The sequence below is a fragment of the Triturus cristatus genome, chromosome 12 (assembly GCF_964204655.1).
Source record: "Triturus cristatus chromosome 12, aTriCri1.1, whole genome shotgun sequence".
Lineage (NCBI taxonomy): Eukaryota > Metazoa > Chordata > Amphibia > Caudata > Salamandridae > Triturus > Triturus cristatus.
The window spans coordinates 179,577,872-179,595,486 of NC_140595.1; the positions used below are offsets into that span (position 1 = coordinate 179,577,872).

The following is a 17,615-nucleotide window of genomic DNA, read 5'->3' on the forward strand; positions in this document are numbered from 1 at the left end:
AGGCGGGGCTTCTGAAGGATGTTTTCGGTCTCGACTGGGGCCAACAAGCGAAGTCTTGACCACTGCCTTTGGTTTTGGAGGGGTTGGGGCAGTAGTACTCACACGTTGCCCAGGAGTGATGAGGTCGTCTGAGTCTTCGGCCTCTGAGATTATTTCGAGATCCTCTCAATCTTCCTCTGGGACATTGGAGCCCTCAAAGATGTCCTCTGGGTCCGGAGCTGGTCTCTTTGCCATGATGTGTCTTCTTGCCCTTCGATCTCGAATCGTCTTTTTAGATCGAAAGGATGCACAGGCTGGACAGCTGGACTCGTCGTGTTCAGGTGATAGGCACAGGTTGCAGGCTTTGTGATTGTCACTGTGCGGAAATTTTGCTCCACACTGGGGGCATTTTTTAAAAGGCGTCCTTTCCATGAGCTGTAGGCCTTACGGCGTGGATAGGCCCAGCGGCCCGAGTCGACGTCCGGAATCGAACCAATAGAATCAAAGTCGAAGTTGAAAGTGATTCGATGGTTTTGCTGCAAGTTTTGTGCTTTGAAAAGTTTAAAATTGAGATTTCCAACTGGAGTGGAAAAGTTGCATCCGAACACAATCGCGAAAAACACAATCTAAGGATGGAGTTGATGCCCATGCGCACTATCGTCCAAGGGAGGAGTCACATACCTCATGACTACAAAGACTTCTTCCAAGACAACAACAAGGTGCAAGCATTCGAGCCCAAAACCAGATGGCGATCTACTATGCTAGTGTGTGATCTGCAGCTCATATGCCTCGAACATCAGCTTTCAGCCTGGAAGATGAGCACAGTAATGTTCGTACTGAAATAAACCTGCTAATTAGCAAGCAGTGGTTTGAGGGCACAGTTTAGCCACAGAGCCAAACAGTGTCTTATAAGGCATAGGACAGAGCATATACACAAAACAGCACTCGTCACTGGCAGTAGAACTTAAAACTACAATGTATTTAGTCCACAGCTGGATCTTTGGACTCACAGTACGATAAACAATCATTTGTCATACTATTTTGGTTGAAAAACTGTTTTATGGACCGGTCTTAGTGTGGATTACTAATTAAGATGTCAAGGAACACACAGACTGTATACCATACTCCGGCAGAACTGCTCAGCTTTAAAACAGAAACCGCTCACCACACTCCTGACACTGGATTCCAAAACCTTTGCAATGAATGGCACCACATACAGCAGTTCTTGCTGTCCCTTCAAGTAGGCTTCAAGCAGTAAGGACTTTACATCCAGGTCCTGTAACAAAAAAAATAGCATGAGAAACGGCACCATCAATAAAACCCAAATCATGAGTGTTCTTCTGACAGTCCCCAAACCAAATTAAGAGCAGATCAAGTTTGGATAACTGGCTGTTCAGCAGCTTTCAATTTTTTAGCATACTTCTACACTAAACTTTCCTTCAACTTGACCTCTATTTTAATTTTTAGCTTCTACAAAAGTTCAGGATTATCGGTCTTCTCAGCAAGTGGACGCTCATCTCCTTACATCAACTTGTAGGACTAAAATACACCCACAGAGAGAAAGCAGGTAACCAGGGAAAAAGAAAACCTTGTTTATTTTATTTATTTGAAGGTTTTGTATAGCACGAACAAGACCCCTGCGGGTATCAGAGCGCTTTACAGGGCAAATATAGGTGACAAACAAACATAAAAATATAGGTTATGTTAATACAGAAGTGGTAACTACTAAAGACTAGCAAATATATACACTGATGTATGAATAGTTCAAGTGAACTTGGCCAAGAAAATCTATTACCTTTTTTTTTTTTAAACTGCAGCGGACAGGTTCTGTCTTGTGTCTGGGGGCAAGGCATTCCAAATCCTGGAAGCCATTCTTGAGAAGGTTCGGTTTTATGTTTTCTTTATGGTAAATCGTGGTTTCAGTAGAAGATTATAGGAGCTCCTGGTGGTTCTGTTACCACATGTTAGGGGGGCGATTAAGAGGAATTCTGTTTTGAGGGTGTTTAGTTAAGTGATTTTTGGCCAGCCAGGACCGTTTTTTGGAGCGTTGAGATGAGATGTTGAGTTGAATGTCATCTGCGTACATGTGATAGTGGGCATTTGAGGAGCTAAGAAGCTCCGTGAGTGGTTTCAAAAACAGGTTGAAGAGTGTCGGGGAGAGGGATGATCCCTGTGGTACTCCTAAAGTGACTGGGGTGGGCTTGGATAAAGATTGATTGATCTTGAATCTTTGTGTTCTGTTTTGAAGGAAGGAAGTGAAACAGTTTAGAATCGATCCAGATAGTCCCATTCTGTGTTTCAAGAGGTCTAGTAAGTTGTCTTGTTTGACGGGGTCGAAGGCTGAGGATAGGTCAAATAGGATTAGTAAACAGGCTTTGTTTTGTTCCAGGATTTTTAATGCGTCATCTATTATGTGGGTCATGGCTGATTCAGTACTGTGCCCTGCACGGAAACCTGAATGGAATTGATGAAGGAGGCTGAAGTGATCCAAGTGGTAGCTAAGCTGCGTGTGAACACATTTTTCTAATAGTTTGGCCAAGGTAGGGATGTTGGATATTGGGCGATAGTTTTTCAGGTCTGACGGGTCCGTCAATGGTTTCTTTAAGATGGGGGATACCTGACCTGCTTTAAGGATGTCTGGGATGGTTCCTTGCAGAAGAGGTATGTTTATAATCCTGGTGCATAGAGGCACTAACATTGGAATTAATTCTTTCAAGAATGTTGCTGGGAGAGGGTCTGAAGTGATTGGAGGGATTCAGGACCATGAACGTTTTTAGGATAGTTTCTGCGCTGTAGATGTTGGAGGTCCAGGAAGCGTTTTTTAGGTCGAACTTTATGAAGAACTAAGAGGGGTCAGTGAGGAGATCATGTGTGGGTCGGTATGGGATAATAAATTGTTAAGCAGGTCTGTCTTTGTTTTCTGTCTTCGTTGTGAAAAAGGAAGCAAATTCCTCGCAATTGGGCAGTGTGACTGGATTAACTTGGGGGGAGTGGGAGACATCCATAGATTGAGATTTGATTTGTTCGAATAGCCTTTTGGGACAATTTTTGGATTGGTCTAATTGTTTACTGTAGAAGTCATCTTTTGATCGTCGTTCAGTTACTCTTAGTGATCTTCTGTCTTCATTTAGACTAACATCATACCAGGAGTCTTTTGTGGCGACGCTTTTCAGTTGTAGGGGAGCTAGATTGTCTAATACCATGTTCATAGAGTGGAAGTAATGATTAGTCAGATCATGTACATCATCTAACCCTTTCGGTGGGAGCATGAAGATGTTAGGGGGCATTTGTAATGCGCACAGCTGCCCCAGCTAAGGGGCGTCCTGGCGCCTGACAAGATAGACATAGCCGCACCTAACAGAACAACGAAATGAACAAACAGACAGCGCAGAGAGGAAGGGATTTAGAATAACACCGTCTTTAAAGCTGTGCGAAATGAAAGGATAGAATTCCACAGGATAGCTGCTTTTACCCGGAAAGAACGACCTCCCATATGGCTCAACTTGAATCTCGGGACCACCGCAAGCGCTTGGCCCATCGATCTCAAGGAGCGAGAAGGTACATAAAAAGACAGGAGATTCGACAGGATCCGAGGAGCTAAACCCTTCAGGATCTTAAAAGCCAGGCATAGAACTTTAAAGTCAATTCTAGTTTTTACCGGCAGCCAGTGTAGAGATCGAAGAGTACTGGAGACAGAGCAGGACCTGGGCAGACCAACTATGGCTCTGGCTGCTGCGTTTTGGACGCGTTGGAAGCGATTAATTTCCGCCAAGTTTGCCCCCACCAGGAGGGAGCTGGCATAGTCCAAGCGAGAGATTACAGTTGCCTGAACCACCAGCTGCCTCGTGGGGGGGTCAAAAAACTTCAAGACGGATCTCAGGCCTCGAAGGACCCCAAAACAGCAAGCCGCAGTCTTCTTGGAATGCCCCACAAAACTGAGGGCGGGCTCCAGCCACACTCCCAGGTTTCTCAGCTCCATAACTGGAGTTGGGGCTGGCCCCAAGTAGCGATTGAGATTTTGATAGGACTGATGTTTTTTAGGTTCCTCTTCCAGATTTTGTTCTTGTGGGTTGGACAGAGAGCAGTTTAACTGCTTCATTGATATGGAAAGTGATGATGTGATGGTCAGACCAGTCACAGTGGAGGATGGACTAAAGCTGCGTGGAGTTCGCTTTGAAAATTACTATATCGAGGGTTGAGCCTTTTTCATGGGTGGGGCTGTGGCAGATTTGGAACAAGTTAAGGTCAGATAGGAAAGCTTTGAGGCTATTGACCTCTGGGTCGTCAGGGTCATTCCAGTGGAGGTTAAAGTCCCTCAAGAATATCTGAATGTTCCGTTTATCCATTACATGTTCAATTAAGGTGAGGTTGTTTCCTCGTGGATGGCAAAATGTAGTGATCATATTGGCTTGTCATTAGTGATGTCTAAACATAGGTATTCACAGAAAGAACAGGAGTTGGAGCGGTTCATAAAGAGGTTGTTCAGATATATGCAGGCAATACCATCACCTGGCCTATCAATTGTATCTAGTCTTGTGATGTGATAGTTTGGGAGTACTAGTATGTCTAGGATGGACGTGGATGATTCATTTAGCCATGTTTAATTTAAAATTAAAAGGTCAGGTTCATTAGTTAGTATGAGGTCAGGTATACCGGCGGCATGTCGTGCAGCCGACCTACAGTTTAGTAGAATACATTTTAGCCGGGTCTTGGTAGGAGTAGTGTTGGGTTCGTATAGGATGGGTACTCTCATGAGGTTGTTTTCAACAATACCCCTGGAAATGTGTCTTGTAGCTCTAAAGGCATTGGAAGGGATGGATTGGATTAAAGACAACTTCTGTGTTATCCGTGTGCAAAATATTAAGGGGTGGAGTCAGGAGCTCGTAAGAAAGGAGTAGGGAAGTTAGATCTTTCGATGATAGAGGGGTTCTCCTTCTGACCGAACAGGAGGAGGCATTGGGGTAAAGTATTGCTGTTCTAGGGAGCTTCTGTTTCAGGGAGCTAGCGCGTGGGTGATTAGTGAGCCTCGCATGAGGCTTGGGTCATTGCAGGATCAGGTCATGAGGAGTTTGGATGTCCTCTGACTTGAAGAGAAAGTAATATCTCATCGAGTCTAGGGTCAGATGTCGGAGTTATCATTTTCATAGACTGTAGTTAAGTGAGGAAGGGTTAATACTTATCCGTAGTAATAGTTTGGAGCTTAACTTCTAAATCTATTATGGTGTGTTATTATTTGTGAGGAAGTGCCCCTTTTGACAAGGTTAGCTCCCACTTTTTGGCTGGTATTTGATGAGGTCTGATTATAGCACAGGGTCCCTACCAACCAAGTCCCCTGTGTAGGAAGCTGGCTCTGTATATACTATACCAAAGTGAGGTATACTGTGCACAGAGTTCAGTGGAACGCCAAAGGTAGGCAGAGGTAAAGTTAGATAGCACATCACTATTTGTGGTAGCGTCGACGAGCAGTTATGCAGTATCAGAGGACTGTGTTAAGCATTTGTTGTACACACTCAGTCAGCAAATGGTCTCACACTCAGACTGAACTTCAGACTAATTGGGTTTGTATGAAAATATTTTTAGTTATCTTATTTCCTAGAACCAAGCAAGCCTGGCACAGGTAAGTGATAAGTACTTTGCAGTAAACATTCAATTTGTAACAGTTTGGATTGCAATTGTACATGCACATTGTTTTGACTTACAGTATTGTTCCTGAGAAATGCAATGCTTTGTAAATACAGTACATATACTTTTAATAGAATGTTCAGTAAGATTACAGGCAAGTTTTTTTGAGATTACTTTTCTTACACAGTAGTATACCTGGATACTACTCTGGGACATTGTAGAAGAGTAGCACTGTATGGAATATGCTACTTACCAGTATGCATCTGTTCTTGGCATGTAGAGCTGCAGAGCCACAAACTTAGGATAGTAGATCGCCATCTGGTGTTGGGCTCGGATGCTTGCAGGTTGTTGTTGTCTTCGGAAGAAGTCTTTGGTCACGAGATAGGTGACTCCTCCCTTGGACTACAGTGCGCATGGGCATCCACTCCATCCTCAGATTGTTTTTCGCCATGATGGAGTTTGTAAAAAGAGAGAGAGATGTCCATGTGTAATGTTTAAGTAAGACTATGCTGGAACAGATACAGGTCCCGGGGAGGTGGGTGGGCGGGCGTGTGTGGCTCTGCAGCTCTACATGCCAAGAACAGATGCATACTGGTAAGTAGCATATTCCGTTCTAGGAATATGAGCTGCAGATCACACACTTAGGTTAGACTATATAGCAGTGTCTCCCCTAGCGGTGGTCACCTGTATCAGTTGCAGCAGTTTGGAATAACGTTTTAAGGACAGCCTGACCTACAGAAGATTGTTGTTTTGTTTGCACGTCAACACAGTAATGTTTAGTGAAGGTGTGTGTTGTAGATCATGTGGCTGCCTTACAAATATCTTCTAAGGGAATGTTTCCTAAGAATGCCATGGAAGCCCCTATTTTGCGTGTGGAATGCGCTCTAGGGGGAACTGTTGGTGTGCATTTAGCCTTGTGGTAGCATATTTGGATACATTTAACTATCCACCTGGCTATCCCGGATTTGGAAATGGGGTTGCCTTTATGTGGTGGAGAGACAGCAACAAACAATTGTTTGGTTTTGCGGAATGTTTGGTTCTGTCAATGTAGTAAAGTTGGGCTCTTTAAAACGTCTAAGGTATGAAGAGCTCTTTCAGCTACCGAGTCCGGATTGGGAAGAACGCTGGTAGCTCTACTGATTGGTTAAGATGGAACGGAGATATGACTTTTGGCAGGAATTTTGGATTTGTTCGAAGAACCACTTTGTTGCGGTGTAATTGTAGGAATGGTTCTTGTATGGTTAAAGCCTGGATCTCACTTACCCGTCTAACGGATGTGATAGCAATAAGGAAAGTCACTTTCCATGGGAGGAACTGTAGTTCGCATTTATGCAGAGGTTCAAAAGGGGGTCCCATAAGCCTTGTAAGAACAATGTTTAGATTCCACACTGGAGAGGGTGGTAATCTGGGAGGAATAATCCTCTTAAGGCCTTCCATGATGGCTTTGATCGCAGGCACTCTAAATAGTGACAAGTGTTGTCGATTTTGCAAGTAGGCTGCTAATGCTGCTAGGTGGAGACTTATGGATGAGTACGCTAAATTACATCTTTGCAAGTGTAGTAAGTAGCAAATGATGTTCTATATGGATGCATCCAGTGGGCGTATATCATTGTTAGTGCAGTAAATGGCAAATCTTTTCCATTTTGCAGCGTAGCAGGCTCTAGTGGTAGGTCGTCTGGCCTCTTTTATAATATTCATACAGTCTGGTGGTAGGATGAGGTAACCGAACTCTAGGATTTCAGGAGCCAGATCGCTAGATGCGGTTGACCTGGATCAGGGTGTCTTATTTCTCCATAGTTCTGGGTAAGGACAGGGAGAGATGCAGTTTTTGGTGTGGAACTAGAGAGAGTTCCAGCAGTGTTGTGAACCAGGGCTGGCTAGCCCATGTGGGGGCTACTAGGATCAGTTTGAGAGACTGTTGCCTGAGCTTGCGTACCACGAATGGAATGAGTGGGAGAGGCGGAAAAGCGTACGCAAATCTGCCTGACCAGTTAATCCATATCGCATTGCCCTTGGACTGTGGGTAGGGAAACATGGCGGCAAAGGTTGGGCATTTTGCGTTTGTGTGTGGCGAACAGATCTAGGTCTGGTTGGCCCCATTTTTGGAAAAAGGGGAGTAGGACTTGTGGATGTAATTCCCATTCGTGGATCTGTTGAGTCGGTCGACTTAACAGGTCGGCAATCTTATTGTGAACCCCTGGAAGGTGTTCTGCAAGCAGGTATATGTTCTGGGGAATGGCCCATCTCCAAATATTCTGTGCTAGCTGGGACAGCTGGAGAGAATGTGTGCCTCCTTGTTTTTGTATATAATACATGGCTGTCATCTTAACCGTTGAGATGAGGACAGTTTTGTTCTGGAGATGTATTTGGAATGATTTTAGTGCTAAGAATACTGCCAGTAGTTCCAGGCAATTGATATGGAGCACTTTCTGTTGAGTGGTCCATTTGCCCTGAGTGGTGTGTCCTAGGAGATGGGCTCCACACCCCGTGAGTGATGCGTCAGTTGTTAGCACTATTTGTGGAAGAGGAACGGCTGCCCTTTGGACAGGTTTGTGTTCCACCATTTTAGAGAGCGATGTGAGCGGCTGTCCACCAACACCAGATCTGTTAGTTGTCCGTGAGCCTAATTTCACTGACGTGCTAGACACTCTTGCAAGGGACGCATTTGAAGTCTTACATAAGGCACAATGAAGCTGCATGACGCCATCATGCCTATCAGTTGCATGAACACTCTTGCTGGAAGAGAGTGATGGGTTTGAAATTTTACGATGAGAGCTTGTATATTGGCTATCCTGGCTAGGCTGGGATATGCTATAGTGCTTAGGAGGTATTTATGGTGGCTCCCAGATATTGATGTATGTGGGAGGGTTGGAGATGAGATTTGGGGTAGTTTATTGTGAACCCCAAGTTGTGTAAGATTTGAATACTTCGGTGAGTGTGTAGAACGGATTTGTTGAATGAGTTGGCTTTTATTAGCCAGTCGTCTAGATACGGGAAGACATGAATTTGTTGCCTTCTGAGATGCGCTGCTATTACTGGTAGACATTTGGTGAATACTCTGGGCGCAGTTGTTACCCCGAATGGAAAGACTGTAAACCAATAGTGTTGTCCATCCACCACAAACCTTAGGTACTTCCTGTGAGCAGGATGTATGGGAATGTGGAAATAAGCGTCCTTGAGATCTAGTGTGGCAAGGAAATCGCCTTGTTGTAGTAGTGGGAGCACTTGTTGAAGAGTGATCATATGGAAATGATCTGAGTTTATGTACAGATTTAGGAGTCTGAGGTCGAGTATTGGTCTTAAAGTCTCGTCCTTTTTGGGGATTAGAAAGTACAGTGAGTATACCCCTGTACCCTGATGTTGGAAGGGAACTGGTTCTATTGCGTGTTTTTGAAGCAATGAGAGAACAAATTGTTTGAGGAGCGTAAGATGGTCTGGTGACATGGAACGCTGCTTGGGTGGTATGTGTGGAGGGGTAGTGGTGAGTTCCAGGCATTAACCATACTGGATAATTTGTCTTACCCACTTGTCTGTTGTGATGGAGTTCCAGACAGGTAGGAACTGTTGGAGTCTCCCCCCCCGACTGGAGTCGCATGGTCTGGGGGGAGTGGAGGAACGTCACTGTTTTGTGGCGGGGGAGGAACGAGTGTTGGTATTGCCTCGACCTCGTCTCCGTCCCTTGTTGTTGTTTCCTCTATATCCTCCTATAAAATATCCTCTACTAGGAGATGTTTTTGTAGAGGTTGTGAACGTAGAGGAGGTGTCTGCTCCCATATTCTTGGAGGCTCCTCTGTAGAAGGAGCGTCGAAAGGAGCCGCGTGGTTGTGGAGACTGCAATGCTCCTATGGACTTAGCAGTCTCGGTGTCTTTTTTCATCTTGTCAAGTGCAGTGTCAACTGCTGGCCCAAACAGCTGTTCTTGGTTAAAAGGTTGGCTAAGTATGATACTTTGTACTTCTGGCTTAAAGCCTGAAATGCGTAGCCAGGCATGGCGTCTAAGGAGTACACTTGTGTTTAGTGCTCGAGAGGTGGTGTCTGCGGCGTTAAGTGCACATTTAATTGACGCATTTGAGATACGTTTTCCCTCTTGTATAAGGTCATTTGCCTGGGCCTTGTATTGGTCTGGCTGGTGTTGTAGCATGTAGCAGATTCTCCAACTGATCGTAGTGAGCCCTATCGTAGCGTGCTAATAGGGCTAGGGTGTTGGCAATACGCCAATGATTAGCAGCTTGTGCTGCTACTCGTGTGCCCGAGACTTCTAATAGTTTGGATTCTTTGTCAGGGGGTGGTGTATCTCCTTTGGTTTGGGAGTTGGCACGTTTCCTTGCGTTGGAAACGACCAAAGAATCCAGAGGGAGCTGTCCTTCGATGTAACAAGGATCTTCTGGGGCAGGTCTATATATTTTCTCAAATCTTGGGTTAAGAACCCTGGCACGGACGGGGTCTTTAAATACTTCTGTGGCATGTTTAATCACCCCTTTAAGCATAGGTAAAATTTGTACAGACTTCTGAGACTGTTCAAAAGTGTCGAAGAGGAAGTCTTCCTCGGGTGCATCAGAGTGCATGGTGAAGCCATGGTAAAGTGCTGCTCTTTTTTCTAGTTGTCCAAACCCCAGGTGGTCATCTGGAGGTGATGGTTTGGAGGGATATGGTGTAGGGTCAGGTATATCTGGTAGAGAGTATGCCCAATCATCCAATGGTGCAGTATCTGGATCCGTGAACGGATCATTAGTATTCTAAGGGTCACCCCCTCCCCCTAGGTCATAATCATCATCACCCTGTGGAGGTGGTGTATGTGATGGAGATGGTAGAGGTAAGGGTGGTGTAGGCAGAGGGGGTGGGGTAGAAGGTTGTATGGGAGAGGAAGGAGGAATAGGTTATGTTGCAGAGTCCTTCTTTTTTATAGGAACTGGGGCAGGTGTTGTGTCCAGTTTCCGTTTCTTACATGGCACTGCAGTGACATGTCGAGTCTTTGGATTAATATAGATCCTTTTTTGTGTTGGATCTGGATGGAAAAGTTCTTGTTCTTCAGGAACAGATTTTGGCGCAGATTTATTCGGTTCCAACCGAGGTTTTGGTTAATCGGTATTGTCTTTGGCTTTAGGAGGTGTATTATAGTCCTTAGCCGGTGTTTCGGTGACGATGAAGGTTTCGGTGCCGAAGTGGAGTCTTTCGGCTTGGGAACGTTCGGTGCCGGTTTATCTATGGGCCTCTATGTTTTTGGTGCCGAAGGTGTCGGATCCGATTTCGGTGCATAGAGGTCTTTTGTCTTCGGTGCCGAAGGTGCCAGGGGTACAATGACATGCGGCTTCTGAAGGATGTTTTCGGTCTCGACTAGCTGGCGAAGTCTTGACCAATGCCTTTGGTTTTGGAGGGGTTGGGGCAGGGGCAGTGGTACTCGCGCGTTGCCCCGGAGTAATGGAGTCGTCTGAGTAGTCTGCTTCTGAGAGGATTTGAAGTTCCTCGGAATCCTCTTCCGGGACATCGGGACCCTCATCGAAGATGTTTACTGGTTCCGGGGCTGATTTGTGTGCCATGATATGGCGTCGAGCTCTTCGATCCCAAATGGTCTTTTTGGATCGAAATGCTGCGCAGGCTTGACAACTGGCTTCGTCGTGTTCCAGTGATAGGCACAGGTTGCAGACTTTGTGATGGTCAATGTGCAGAAATGTTGCTCCTTACTGGGGGCATTTCTTAAACTGCGTCCTTTCCATGAGCCGTAGGCCTCACAGCGTGGATAGGCCCAGCAGCTCGCGTCGACGTCCGGACTCGAGCCGATGAATTAGATATCGAGTGATCGTTGTAGAAGAAGTTTTTTCGCTTCGAAAAGCTTGTATTTGAGATTTTCAACCGGAGTTGGAAAAGTTACATCCGAACCCAATGGCGGAAAAAAACAATCTGAGGATGGAGTGGATGCCCATGCGCACTGTAGTCCAAGGGAGGAGTCACCTATCTCGTGACCAAAGACTTCTTCCGAAGACAACAACAACCTGCAAGCATCCGAGCCCAACACCAGATGGCGATCTACTATCCTAAGTGTGATCTGCAGCTCATATGCCTCGAACATACTTTTCCCAAATAGGTACAGTGTGTACAGAGTCCACAGTCCCCAGAGGTTTGGCAGAAGCTAAAGTAAGATATAACCTTACTCTCTAAAGTGGTAGCTTGGTCGAGCAGTAAGGCAGTATCAGAGGACACTGTAAAGCAGTTGTTGCACACACTCAGCCAGAAAATGGTTTCACACACTCAATAACTGAACTCTAGGCCAATGGTTTGTATATAAAAGGAATATGCTACTTACCAGTATGCATCTGTTCTTGGCATGTAGAGCTGCAGAGTTGTACACTTAGCATAGATCGCCATCTGATGTTGGGCCCGGATGTTTGCAGTTTGTTTTTCTTCTTGGACAGTCTTTGGAAGTCACGAGTTTGGTGACTCCTCCTTCGGTCCGTACTGCGCATGGGCTTCGGCTCCATCCTCAGATTGTTTTTCGCCAACAGGGAAATGATGGAGCGTAGTAATAACAGTGAGAAACCCATGTGTTGTATCTAAATAAGATGTACTGGAACGGATACAGGTAGCCGGGGAGGCGGGTGGGCGTGTACAACTCTGCAGCTCTACATGCCAAGAACAGATGCATACTGGTAAGTAGCATATTCCGTTCGAGGCATATGAGCTGCAGATTGTACACTTAGCATAGATTATATAGCAGTACCCAACCCTAGCGGCGACCACCGGTATCCGTTGCAGCTGTTTGAAAAAGTGTCTTTAGTACAGCCTGGCCCACCCTAGCTTGCTGCTTGGAATGCACATCTACACAGTAGTGTTTTGTGAAGGTGTGCGGTGTAGACCATGTGGCTGCCTTGCAGATGTCATCTAAGGGTATATTCCCTAGAAAAGCCATAGAAGCCCCTAACTTTCTTGTAGAGTGGGCTTTAGGGGGAACAGATAATGTTCTCTTTGCCTTTTGATAGCAAATTTGTATGCATTTTACAATCCACCTAGCTATCCCTGATTTTGAAATGGGGTTGCCTTTATGTGGTGGAGAGAAGGAAACGAACAATTGTTTAGTCTTCCTGAAGGGTTGCGTTCTTTGTATGTAGTATAGTAACGCCCTTTTTACATCAAGCGTGTGTAAGGCCCTTTCTGCAACAGATTGGGGTTGCGAAAAGAAGACAGGTAATTCCACTGATTGATTGAGGTGGAAGGGGGAAATGACTTTGGGCAGAAACTTCGGATTTGTGCGAAGTATGACCTTGCTGTGATGCATTTGTATGTAGGGTTCCTGTATGGTGAACGCCTGTATTTCACCAACCCTTCTAAGGGAAGTGATAGCTACAAGGAAAGCTGTTTTCCAGGTGAGAAACTGTAGCTCACATTTGTGCATTGGTTCAAAGGGCGGACCCATTAGACGTGTAAGAACCAAATTTAGATTCCATACAGGGGAAGGTGGTGGCCTGGGAGGCAATTACTCGTTTAAGGCCTTCCATGAAGGCTTTAATAGCGGGCACTCTGAAGAGTGATAAATGCTGCCTGTTTTGTAGATAGGCAGCGATCGCTGCTAGGTGTAGGCGTATGGATGAATATGCCAGGTTACACCTGTGAAGATGGAGCAGATAGCATATTATGTGCTGTATGGATGCATCTAGAGGGTTGATTGTATTGTTACGGCAGTAAATTACGAATCTTTTCCACTTTGCGGCATAGCATGCTCTAGTGGTAGGACGTCTGGCTTCCATGATGATGTTCATGCAATCAGGGGGAAGGTTAAGGTATCCGAATTCTAGGATTTCAGGAGCCAGATCGCCAGGTTGAGCTGAGCTGGGTCCGGGTGCCTGATTTCTCCATGGTTCTGGGTTAGGAGGCATGGGGATAGATGCAATTTTTGATGTGGTACCACTGACAGTTGTAGTAGCGTGGTGTACCACGGCTGCCTGGCCCACGTCGGAGCTACCAGAATGAGTGTGAGGGAGTGCTGTTGTAGCTTCCTGACCACTAATGGAATTAGTGGGAGAGGTGGAAAGGCGTATGCAAATCTGCCTGACCAGTTCATCCATATCGCATTGCCCTTGGACAATGGGTGTGGGTATCTGGCGGCGAAGCTTGGGCATTTTTTGTTTTCGTGGGTGGCGAAGAGGTCTATCTGAGGATGCCCCCACTGTTGGAAGAATGGGTGAAGAACTTGTGGATGCAGTTCCCATTCGTGTAGTTGTTGTGTTTGTCTGCTGAGCAGATCTGCCATGGTGTTTTGTACGCCTGGAACGTGCTGTGCCAGGAGAAAGATGTTTTGGGGAATTGCCCATCTCCATATGCTCTGGGCTAAGCGGGAGAGCTGGGGAGAGTGTGTCCCCCCCTGTTTTTGTATATAATACATCGCAGTCATATTGTCTGTGCGAATGAGGACTGCTTTGCCCGAAATCTGTTTTTGGAAAGATTTTAGGGCTAGAAAGATCGCCAAGAGCTCCAGGTGGTTGATGTGGAGCGATTTTTGCTGTGGCGTCCATAGACCTTGCATGGTGAGGTGTAGGAGGTGCGCTCCCCAGCCGGAGAGCGATGCGTCCGCTGTTAGAATCACCTGAGGAACCGGGTCCAGGAACGGCCGCCCTTTGGAAAGGTTTGTGGTGTTCCACCACTGCAGAGAGTGATGTGTGCGGCCGTCCACCAACACCAGATCCGTCAGCTGACCCTGGGCCTGGTTCCACTGTTGTGCTAGGCACTCTTGAAGTGGACGCATGTGGAGTCTTGCATGGGGCACTATGAAGATGCAAGACGCCATCATTCCTATGAGCTTCATAAACACTCTTGCTGGAAGAGAGTGTTGAGGAAGGAATGTTTTGCGTAAGGCTTGAATGCTTGTGATTCTGGCTGAGTTTGGATAGGCAATACCCTTGGAGGTGTCTATAGTGGCCCCGAGATATTGCTTTGTGTGAGATGGTATGAGGTGGGACTTTTGGTAGTTCACCGTGAAGCCTAGCTGGTGGAGCAGTTGGATGGTGCTGTTTGTATGCTGCACACATTGGTCGTAGGACGCGGCTTTTATCAGCCAGTCGTCCAGGTAAGGGAAGACGTGAATGTGTTGACGTCTGAGGTGTGCTGCTACTACTGCTAGGCATTTGGTAAACACCCGCGGTGCGGTGGTGACCCCGAAGGGGAGAACCGTGAATTGGTAATGTTGCTCGTCCACCACGAACCTGAGGTATTTCCTGTGAGAGGGGTGTATTGGAATGTGAAAGTATGCGTCTTTCAGATCCAAGGTTGTGAGAAAGTCTCCCTGGCAGAGGAGTGGGAGGACTTGCTGTAGGGTGACCATGTGAAAATGGTCTGAGTGTATGTAGGCATTTAGAGGCCGGAGGTCGAGAATGGGTCTGAGGGTCCCGTCTTTCTTTGGTATTAAGAAATATAGGGAGTAGACCCCTAGATTTTGTTGATTGACGGGGACCTGCTCTATAGCGTGTTTTTGGAGGAGTGAGAGTACCTCTTGTTTGAGCAGTGTGGAATGTTCTTGAGACATTGGACGGTGCCTTGGTGGGATATTGGGTGGGGTAGATGTTAGTTCGAGACAGTACCCTGACCGAATGATTTGGGTTACCCATTTGTCCGATGTTATGGACTCCCATACGTGGATAAAGTTTTGTAGTCTGCCCCCGACCGGAGTGGAATGGTCTGGGGGGAGCGGAGGGGAGTCATTGTGCGGGGGGGGGTGGCAGAACGGGTGTTGTTGGTTTTGCCCCTGCCCTTATTGTTGTTACCCCTGTAACCACCTCTCTGATTGCCCTTTGAAAAGGTATTTTGAGGAGGGGACTTGTAGGAGGTAGAGGCGTTATCGGTGGAGGAGCCTCTGCCTGTGCCACGAAAGGACGAGCGTCGAAAGGAACGTTTGGAGGCTTGTGTTTGGAGTGCCCCCATAGACTTTGCTGTGTCTGTGTCCTTTTTCATCTTTTCCAGCGCTTCGTCTACCTTTGGCCCAAAGAGTGTTTCCTGGTCAAAGGGGTGATTGAGTATGGATGCCTGGACTTCAGGCTTGAAACCTGAGATCCTGAGCCAGGCGTGGCGACGAAGCAGGACACTGGTATTTATGGCCCTAGAAGCAGTGTCGGCTGCATCGAGGGCACACTTAATGGAGGTGTTTGAAATTAGTTTACCCTCCTGTATCAGGTCATGAGCCTTGTGCTTGTATTTTTCTGGAAGGTGCTGCATAAGAGCCTCTAGTTCGTCATAGTGTGCTCTATCATATCGCGCAAGCAGTGCTTGTGTGTTTGCAATGCGCCACATGTTTGCAGCTTGGGAGGCGGTGCGTTTACCAGACGCGTCCAGAAGTTTAGATTCTTTGTCTGGCGGTGGGGCATCTCCTGAGGATTGGGAGTTAGCCCGCTTTCTAGCTGTGGAGACAACTAGGGAATCTAGGGGAGCAGGGCCCTTGATGTAAGCAGGGTCTGTGGGTGCCGCCTTATACTTCTTCTCTATTCTAGGGTTCAGTACTCTGGCTCTGACAGGGTCTTTGAACACCTCTGTAGCGTGCTTGGTGACACCCTTAAGCATGGGTAAAATGGAAGTGGATTTGTCTTGTATATCAAATGTATCCAGTAGGAAGTCTTCTTCTACTGGTTCACTGTGCATGTCCACCCCATGGTAGTGTGCTGCTCTCTGCACTAAATGGTGAAACCCTAAGGAGTCCACTGGAGGAGACGGTCTTGATGGGTATAAGTCGTCCTGAGGTACATTGGGTATATCAGGGTTATTGTAATCCTCCCATGGATCTGGGGTCCCTGGTGGAGTGGGATCCATTGGGGCGTCCGCCGGGTAATTGTCCGGATCCCCATCATCCGGATCTGGGGATGGGGTCGGATCGTAGTGAGGTACAGGTGGCGGAGACCTGTGAGGTGGAGGTGGTGGAGGAGGTGGAGGGGGTAGGGGAGGCGGTAGTGGGGAGGGCACTCTGAGGGGAGAAGTAGCAGAGTCCTTCCTTTTGGGTGGAGGAGGAGGAGCCGGAGCATCAAGGCGTCTTTTCTTGGTAGTTAAAGTCAAAAGCCCAGTCTTAGGATCTTTGGACAAAGTCTTTTGTAAAGGGTCTGGTGTAAACAGAGCCAATGGTGTCGAGTCGTCTGTCGGCACCGGTGATTACGGAACCGGGGGTTTCGATGGTCTGTGTGCGCCATGCTTTTTTGAGGTCTCCGGGTGTTTCGGCGTCGAATGATGTTTCGGCGCCGGAGCATCGGTGCCGACAGATTTGTGTTTGGTCGGCACCGAGTGTCCAGGCTTCGGCACCGGTGGTTTCGGAGTCGAGCTGGATTTTGCAGTCTTCGGTGCCGGATGCTGTTTTTCGGCACCGGGTGTCGGCTGGCTCGATCCCGAGCTGCCATGAGACTTTGGGAGCTTCGACACCGGGCCCGAAGGTGGGGTGATCGAAGTTTTGGTTTTGGTTTTGCCCAGGCCGGCAGGCGAGGGAGTAACCTGAGTCTCTTTGGTTTTCGGCGTGGGGGTAGGAGGGGGCATATTACTCACGGCCCGCTGCGCTGGTGTAATGTCCTCCACGTCGGAGTCGTCGGCCTCGGAAGCGCTGACGACGTCTTCCTCCTGTTCGGTGTGTGTTTGCCCCGAAGCTTCGGCGTCGTCTCCGAAGATGTCCGGTGGAGCTGCGGAGGATGAGTGCGCCATGGTGCGTCGAGCTCTTCGATCTCGGATGGTCTTCTTCGATCGAAAAGACTTGCAGGCGGGGCAGTCTCTAGCCTCGTGTTCCGGAGAGAGGCAAAGGTTACACACCTGATGGAGGTCGGTGTGGGGAAATTTAGACCCACATTTTGGGCACTTTTTGAACGGAGTCCTTTCCATCGGCCGGGACCGGAGTCGCGGAGGGCCCGAAGGCCGGTGTCGATGAACGGGATGGAGAAAGTGCCGCTTCGAGAGATGAAGATGATGAAGGAACTCGAAGAATCGAGGATTTTCCGTCGAGGCTGGAACCGTAGAAGTTCGAAGCCGGAGCACGAAGTATCACATCCGAGCCCGATGGCGGAAAAA

The 17,615-nt window shown here is 47.3% G+C and overlaps 1 protein-coding gene across 10 annotated transcripts in view; it reads right to left on the reverse strand.

The window, feature by feature from the left end:
- CNOT1 (CCR4-NOT transcription complex subunit 1) overlaps window positions 1-17,615 on the reverse strand; it is a 1,579,387-nt gene that overhangs the window by 781,261 nt on the left and 780,511 nt on the right. For all 10 annotated transcript variants that reach the window (XM_085638198.1, XM_085638193.1, XM_085638201.1 and 7 more), the window contains one exon: window positions 1,145-1,255. In XM_085638198.1, coding sequence (XP_085494324.1) covers window positions 1,145-1,255 — 111 coding nt within the window. The remainder of the gene's footprint in view (window positions 1-1,144; window positions 1,256-17,615) is intronic.